This window comes from Diadema antillarum, unplaced genomic scaffold (genome assembly GCF_040938485.1).
Source record: "Diadema antillarum isolate AM-2024a unplaced genomic scaffold, OU_Dant_1.0 seq00001873_RagTag, whole genome shotgun sequence".
Taxonomy (NCBI): Eukaryota; Metazoa; Echinodermata; class Echinoidea; order Diadematoida; family Diadematidae; genus Diadema; species Diadema antillarum.
In genome coordinates, this window is record NW_027272542.1 from 283,706 (window position 1) to 292,862 (window position 9,157).

The 9,157-nt window shown below is 36.7% G+C and overlaps 1 protein-coding gene across 2 annotated transcripts; it reads right to left on the reverse strand.

Moving 5' to 3' along the window:
* Positions 1-381: 381 nt before the first annotated feature.
* Positions 382-8,879, reverse strand: LOC139712912 (uncharacterized). Of its 2 annotated transcripts, none has more exons than XM_071624690.1 (6): positions 8,802-8,879; positions 6,597-6,741; positions 5,783-5,894; positions 4,403-4,522; positions 3,493-3,561; positions 382-2,433 (listed from the first exon to the last, which is right to left on the reverse strand). In XM_071624690.1, the coding sequence occupies exons 2-6, from the start codon at positions 6,600-6,602 to the stop codon at positions 2,411-2,413; spliced, it is 330 nt and encodes a 109-aa protein (XP_071480791.1). In that variant the 5' UTR covers positions 6,603-6,741; positions 8,802-8,879; the 3' UTR covers positions 382-2,410. The 2 variants fall into 2 exon arrangements, with proteins under 2 accessions (XP_071480791.1, XP_071480790.1); XM_071624689.1 differs by having other exon boundaries at positions 6,593-6,741.
* Between the last annotated feature and the right edge of the window lie 278 nt (positions 8,880-9,157).

Here is a 9,157-nt window from a genome sequence, read left to right on the forward strand (position 1 = left end):
GAACTGCTAATGAGTGTAGATTTTACAGCATGACCAATATGAACCAAATCATCCATATCTATAGTTGGCTGGCTAACTGTTTACATCTTTTTATGACAGCTTTGAATCTCTTTAACCAAATAAAATTGTTTACATAATACAGACAGATAACTACGGCACTCATAAGGTTTCCAGTATGTAACTCAGAAATAACATCAACTTGAATGTTCATAAAGGCAAGCTTTCACACTAAACTAAACACGTCTTCCAAAAATACTATATTCAAGCAGTGTATTATAAGTACAGGTATACATTCGATCATCAGATGCTATGCATTTTGCCTTCACAGTGAGTACAGTACTGTAAAACTAAGATATATATACACATACACACATGCACACACACAATTACATTTGAACTGATGATTTTTTTTTTTATACTATTAATAATATACCTGGTATTTCAAATTAGAAAATTTAGCAAAGAACACAGAACCCATGGGGTCGAGGCTTACCTGAGCATAAATTTTTCACCCATGTGACTCCAACCAAAGGCTAAAAAGAAAAAAAAACAACCAAACAAATAAAAGAAAAACTACACACTTTCCTGAAAGGAAATTTGCTACATCTGGACAAAGTAAGACAGAAAATATTCCACTATGATAAATTTTCATTGCACATTTTCATTTAGATGTTACTTTATCTTAAGGACACCTATCTCCAGGACCACATGGACCCATAATTATCCATGAAAACTAAAACATTCCCCAACAATAACATTTTCATAGTAAACAATATGAAGTTTCTAGTGCATTATCATCTGGACAGCTTAAAACCACCTTACCCAAATAACTATGCCTGCAGGGAATCCATTTACCACACCATTGCTTTTTCAAAGCAATGGAATTGAAATCATGAAAAGTTTGAGAATAATTCTCCACATAAGACAATTAATTACAAAATGAAAAATAACAAAAGGGAGTTAGTGATAGCAGGACCTCATTTCATGAATTGGTTCAGGTGAGCCCAAATTTTATGTAATACAGGAACCCAAAATTTAATAACTCATTGCAACTATTTCAGTTTATGATTGAACAAGCTGCACAACACAGAGAACACCTCATTTCACTTCTACACTTGCTGAAGTGAGAAAAAAAAATCATAATCCATTAATGGAAATTATTAAATGATTTTAAAATTGCACTATTCAAGCACCACAATTATCATGAGAAATGAAGTACAGTCAGACCTCTGTTATACAGCCATGCTCAGACCAGCTCCCGTATGGATTTGCAATTTGGTTGGATATGGGAGAAACAATATTCATGTAGCGGAGTCTAGATAAGAGATGGCCGGATAATCAAAGTCGGACTGTACCACCAGCTTAGTTACATTATGTTCTCTGTAAAGAAAGATTAAGCAAAACATTGCCAAAAAGCGGCAAACACTTGCACATCACTTTTCCTAGCATGACAGAATATAAAATACAGCGAGCAGTATATGGTGAATGGTATTCCTCTTGTCTTATTTCTAAATGGCTTAAAGTATCTCAGTTTACGATAAAATAATAAATTTGCAAACCCTGTTACACACAGAAGCAATCACTTTTTCATGGCACAAGGGCTATATCAAAGCCGTCATGACTCAACACATGAGGTTCAGGGCTCTATTCAGGCCCCTTTAACCAGCAAGGGCAGCTAAGTGTTGGCTTAAAAATCTCTCTTCCCCTAGAAATGGCAGTTTCAAAAATAATAATGTTATGAGCATAGTTGTAAATGCAAACGAATTGACAATACATAACATCGATACATAATATCGCAAATAAGCTTCAGTGTTAAACCTTATAATTTATCTGTCTGAAAAGGAAGTGACAGCTACATATTAACTATTAAAAACTTCAGATATAACATGTCATGACACAATCACAGAGTTTAAGCACAATATGAGAAGGAAAGCCCTCGCGACACTCTGAAATCTTGTGGACTTGTCATATAACGAGAAATCAATGTGTGATCATGTACAAAAACTCTTCAATGTCTTTATCTTCGCAGGTCGAAAACTTTAAAATATATGTACAAGCACACATTGCAAGTTACCCTGCACTAAGTAACCTGACACAGGTCCAGAGGAAAGCAGTGTTTTATTTAGCAACTTTAATTGCTCGCATAAGTCTGATGTTCTTGTTTAAATGGGATAAAAACAAAACAAATCAAAAACATTTTTGGTCACTTTGGACTCTGTAAAGCCGATGCTGAGTGAGGAGGTTTACAACATTTTCTCAGGACAAGCAACAAGGCGTGCTTCATGACAACCACAAAAGCTATGGTAACAAACACTACTACAGTCCCTGATACACCTGGTGAAGCCAAGGTTCTCTCATGAGGAAGCCATGTTGTTTGTTTGTTTGTTGCTGCTGCTGTAACTCTAATCTGCTAACTTTTTAAGAAGACTTTGTCTGCAAGGGAGAAGATCAGACATGATCTCGATTTATCAGATGGGAATATGTTTGAATCACATAAATACAAAACAAACACAAAGACATAAACAAAACCCGAAAAGAGAGAGAAAGAGTGTGTGACATGGAAGATCCCTTCAAAAAGAGAAGGTTGGGTCTTTTAAGACATGACAAAGATGAAATAATAAAAATCGAGGAATGTGGACTAAACTGAAAAAGAGACAGGATGATAGTTGTGAATAATGGGGACAGTTGCATATAATAAGGGAATAAGCGTGGCATGATAAATATCAAGATGGCAAATATTAACCAATTGAAGACAAGTCCCGAGTACACTCGGGCAAGTGTCTATGGGAAATGCATGTTGTATAGCAAATTCAGCCCGTCCTCAACGGGTTTTATACGAATTAATGAAACTGGAAAACATACAAGTGGTTGAAAACTACATCCTCAAGATGCTGGCAGATCACAACAGCAACAGCTGTGAGTTCTTGTCACACATCATCAAGGATCGATAGAAACGCTTTAAACAACAAGATGCTAAATCAACTGTGGTAAATATTGCCTTTGACTGAAAGAATATAATAGAATACATTGCACAAGTTAACAAGAGGAACAAAGATTAATCTTTTCACTCTGAGTACTCTAATATACTTCAATTGCATTTCACTTTCTTTAACAATAGATACTTTTATCATAGGAAAGGTGTCATGGCTTTAGAGGCAGCATATCTGTGTGAGTTGCTTATTTTGAAAATGTTGTTTGACACAGGAAATTCACAAAAATAAAAACACAACAAAATATACTGCATTTATGGAAAACAAGGGTAGAAATATCAAAAGGAAGAGACAACAATTAGGTTTACTATGGGGGGAGGGGGCATTTCATGAAGCACTTTGTCCTATAGATTTGTCAGACAAATTTTCTCTCAACCAATCAGATGCAAGGATTTCAGTGGCTTAAAACAGTTTGTGAGGAAAAAAATATTTTGACTAAATGCTTCATGAAATCCCCCCCCCCCAGATCAATGAGTGTGGACTGAAGGTTTTTGCCACTCACCTGCTAAAGGTTCCAGAGCTTCCTTCCATGACTTCTTTTGCCTTGGCTGTGCTCCATCAATTTCATCACCTGAAGAAAGATGTAACAAAGAAAATTGTACATAAACTACAATAATACAAAAAAAAAAAAAAAATCTTAAGACTAATAAAGGTACAGTAATGTATGTCCTTATTTAGAAGCTTATAGGGGTTTTTTCAAGTTCTTTCTCAATGTCTACATGAACTTATAGGTCTTGCTGCACTGGATAGTATATATATATACACATATTATATATTTTTCTCTCTCTTTTTTTTTTTTTTTTTTTTTTGGGGGGGGGGGGGGGGGGGGGGGAGTCTCTTGAATATCGCTTTCTGTAGGCAAACTGAATGTCATCTGTGCAACTGTTAATGTCAACTATCCAAAGCGGTTATATCTGAGTAGGTAATAGAGTGCTTACTCCCAATATGCAATGAACAATTGCTCTGAGAGTGCATGGAGTGAGGTGCTAGGCTAGCCCCTCACGGTGGACAGCGCTCTTTGCTAGTATACTAGCAGCCAAGGAGAGCAGACTCGCAGTATGTCCTGTACAATAGTTGTTCTGTGAGCGCGCGGAGCACATGCATCCGGAGTAAAGTCCGCCATTTCCAAGTAGGGCCAGCCAACCCTCATTGTGATCTCAGACATTTTACATAGTCTGCCCTCTATAGGCAGTGAGTATATAACCTCTTTGTTATCACAAACCTATGAGTAAAGCAAACAAACAAAACAAAACAATAAATAATGCCCCCAGCGATGGAGGCATAAGAAAACTCAGTCTCGTTTACACTGGTAGCAAAATCTCTTGAACTCTACCTAGTGTGTATTTCATCCTGATAATACAAAAGAAAAACAATATCATCATCTTATATATGATTTCATAAATGTATCTTACCACCATGTTGAGAGATTTTCTTAAGATAACAAAGAGCAAAAAGGACGACAGCTACGAAGACGATGTTTAGCGTCAAGCACACAAGGAAGCCTGCTATGTATTCTTGGGTTCCTTCTCGACCTGTACAGCAAACCGTAAAATCAAAAATAGAAGAAGAAAAGATCAATGGAAGTACTTTTCCTGATTTGATTTCCTCTGTTCAAGGCAGCAGCAATGTGACCAACCAACACTACTTACTGATTCACTGCCACTTTTGTTTTGTATTCTCTTCTTTCATCTGTTTATATGGGTGAAAAAGTTTTTAAGATATATGAGATATCTAGAGTGAACTTACACATGATGATGTAAAGTTACTTTAATGCCAAAGATGTCATTCAATCTCGATTTATTTTCCCAACAGGATCAATAAGAAGTGAAATGAGAGATGACCCTTTTAGTGAATGTTATGTGAAAGTTATTCTCTGTTTTGTTACTACAGAATCAATCAAAAAGCTGGTGATAAAAGTATTATGGACAAGATACTGGCAAGTAAAAGCAGAATGGTGTCACATGTATACCAATAAAACTGAACATTGGAATGATCATGTATTACACATCATGGCATTGAAAATGTATTTTCATTCTTTTATTCATCTTTCCATAGAATTGGCAAAGCACTGTCTTTGGCTTTATTGTATGTCACATGTATTCAAAGTGTTTTGCCTTCATCTAACCTAATTTGTGCATTCACCTGTGGGTCATGCATGCTGTTGCAAGATAGACAGTGATTGTAAATAATACAAATGGCTATCTTCCCTATACCAAGGTCATTTCCTCATCAACCACAAAAATGCACCACATACTTCAATATCGATATACCATATATTCAGCAAGTCTAATTTTTCGAGAATGGGGCCTTCCTAACAATTTCCCGGAGGTTGAATTCGCGATCATGGATGGAAAAGTGTACACATACATGCACATTCATGTCAGGAAAATATATCATGTCAAAGATAATACTTTCGCGTGTTGTAATATTCGTGAATAGCACCCAACTCATGAAAAGAAAGCCCACAAAATACATGGCATATACAGTATACTTGCGTGTCTGCTATCTGTACCCTTAGTGGACATAGGCCGAATCTAAATCAGAGAAATTCATAGACTGTCATTTTAAGGTTAAAAAAAGTCCTTGGCCAGTATGTAATCAAGTCACATTACACTTTGCTTATAAATCCTATGAAGAGAAACATGTGAGAACATTATTGTTGCAAAAAAAATGAAAAAATGTAAAAAAAATTCACCTTTCAGAGAACAGCCCAATGGATTTTTGTATGTGTTTGTGTGTATCTGTGTGTCTTTGCAAGTGTCTGTCTGCATGTTTTAGATGACCATACTTGCCTGTGCTTTGTGGAGTGACCTTAGGCTGATATGATGGGGCTGGAGATACAGTGATTACAGCACCATCAGTTCCAATGAAACTAGGATACCACAGGGCCATAAAACAGCATATCTGTGCAATTAAACAAAACAGCATAAATGAGGGAAGTAGAGGGACATTGGGAACTTCACAATTTTCATTGTCAAATGGTGAGATCAGGTACATACTGCATGTCATGAGCACTGTTGCATGTATAGCATACATTTTAAACTCAATTGAGTACCAGGTATTAGCTGAAATTGAATTTATTCATCTGATTAAATATCATCCACTAAGCCAACTTAGATTGCATTTCTTTTGGGGTTATGATCGCTACAAGATCTCTTTTTGATCAGGTTTTAGAATCTAACTTTTTTTTCACTCCTCTAACATGAAAATTTGAGAGATGAGCATGTGAGCTTGAGAGTAGCCACTGTGAGAAAGTGGGCAGCCTTGCATGGCAACCTCATGACAGCAAACCCTTCATACTATTGTTGTATTCAAATGGATTGACTTTTATAGACTTCTACAGACTTTCCTAGAGCAATAATACTCTGGAATGGGGTTCCATTCAACACCTTTGAAGCTGCTTCACTAGAGGTCTTCAAGAGAGCTCTTCCACCCAGTAGAGGGATCGACTTTTACTTGCACTTATGCACACAAATAGATCTAGGCAATGCCACAGTGCACCTGTAAGTTTAAAAACATCAGCATTTAAATCCTGACTTATGGATCCTGCAGGGTATCCTTGCAGAATTAGAAGACTGAATACAAGACAATGTTTTTCTCACCCACTTCCATGTATGACTGACAATCAGCCCCATACTAGTCCAGGGAGAGAGAGGCATTATTTATCAGTTTGTCAATCTCTTATGTCCACTTTTCATGCACTTTGATGAGAGGAAACAATTGTGCAGGTTGTTTTTATAGTCCTCCTCAGCTGTGAGTAAGATAAAAATAAACAGAAACACAGAAAATAAAAGATCAAAATTCAACTGATGCTAGGCATCATGGAAATTATATAGTACAAAGTAGTGTTACCTTTAGATGTGAAGATTACATACCCAAGTAGTACCAATATGAAGTGTTGAAAGGGAGTTGTCTTGATTAGCATAAAGCTGAGAAGTTGATGGCCAATTTCACTTTAGCAACTAGACTCTAGATTGTATCTACCCTACACAGACAAATTGGACAAGAAATTTTGAGCGCAAATGCAACTATCTGAATACTGTAAAACGAGGAATGTTCGCGTGCATTTTAATTTCGCAAATTTCGCAGTTGCCAAGATTCACAAAATTAAAATGCCCACAAAAGTTCTTGTCTACACTATATGCATTGAACGCCAGTGGCAATTCGCGAAAACTTCATGTCACAAAAAAGGCCGTCGGCTCCAATTCGCAAAAATTTCATGCCACGAATAGGTCATGTATCATGTTTTACAGTATAATGAACTCTCATAGCAAATATGTCATTATAACTATCTATAGATATATATTTCAGCGACACAGAAAAATTTGGTTTGTTCAGAGGAGTTTTATAAAATTTGTTGATATTGACGGTTCTCCTCTGAGACAGACGGAAGTCTCTCATAAACAGCACTGTGGGGGATGCTTAACCTCTGACCCTATGACATGCTGGGCGAGGGACCCTCACCATCCTCAATTACATCTAATTCACAGTCTTAGATCCACAAATTTAAAGGACAAGTTCACCACAATGCATACAAGTGTATATATATATATATATATATATATATGTGAATAACTGAATTCAGTAAATGGAGCAATATAGTATATCAAACATCAGAGAAAGTTTGACGAAAATCAGACAATCTGTTCGAAAGTTATGAATTTTTGAAGTCTCAGTGCCACCTTCGCTAGATGGGAAGACTGCTACAGCTTGTAGAATGCATAGAATTACATACAATAAAGAGAATCGGTACCTTAAAATTTCATTTTAATGGGGCATTGCACTGTACGGCCTACATGTGGCAGCTGCCTCCAGCCTGCTGCCATGGTTACTCTCCCTGGCGGTGTTGTTAGATGCTCAATATGAGGCGTGTACTGCCCTATACGCGTAGGCGTAGATCTTGAACAAAATATTAGAATGATTTTTTTACGCTCAGTTTACGGTCTGTGGCTGCAACTGAAAGCAACGAAAGTAGACTCTACATGTAAAGCAACAAAATCTTCAAAGTAAAAAGTCTCAAAGCCAAAAAACAATTGAAACACGCTGCTAATGCAATTAATGTCCACCAATGAGGTAAGCGATTTAAATGTTCTTGTATATAGCTTACATGATTCCAATGATTACAGTATTTCATAAGTTTGTAGAGGTTAAGATTAACGAAAAACTGTTACTGTAAAGAGTGATCGAATTAGTGTTTACTGTTGATGTTATCCTTTAGCGAATATGAGATTGAAAGCGCTGTAATTAGGTGTATAACTTTATTAATTATTGTATAGACGGATAATTTTAGTGTAAAAACAATTGTCTGATTGTAGAATTCCCAGACGCACATAAATTTAAATGACAAAACAATCTTAATGTAATTTCAATTTGTGAAACTGAACTAGATCTATTTCTAGATCTAATTTATATTGTGTGTATGCTACTCACAATCAAACATCATCTTTACAGTTTCACGGGTACGACCGTTGTACATTACATAATAAACATCATTCGATTGCAACATATCGTCCGATTTGTCGACTGGTATCTATTGCATGGGCAGCTTCACTACAGTGTATTATAAATACCTTTGTCTTTGTGTGTGTGTACTGTCCGCTCGAGCTCTGCTCTGGCTCCGCGTGTGCTATTGATGGTATAATACCTCACGAAATGCTATACACGGGACTACAAGAGGGTCGGGTTATCGTGTTTATCGCCGATACAGCATGATATACGTAGATCTATTCTGTGACAAAATACTGCAGTAGTAGGATGTCGTTAGAATGTGTTATGTAACGGAAACCGAAACTTGTATGTAGCTAAACTTACCTGGCAGGGCTATGCTATTGATGGTAGAAAGACCTCTCCTTTCACGAGTTCGAGTAGAACCACAGCACAGCTACAACACTGATGATTACTCAGTACTCAGTACCTTCACTTGGTGGTGCTATGTAGTACGTGTATTTGTTTTGGTTTGGCGACTATATTACGTAATCAAGGTGTGGATTAGATATAGAGTGGACATACTCTATACACACCCTTGGTAGCTCCACTTCATCTAACATGTTTGTAACAGCCTGGGCCACCTTGGCTTGTACATGTATTGGTTATCCCCACGAAGTTTGAAGTTGAAGTTTGGAGTTGATTTAATTGGACACCAAAACCAAACATATCTGCAATTACAT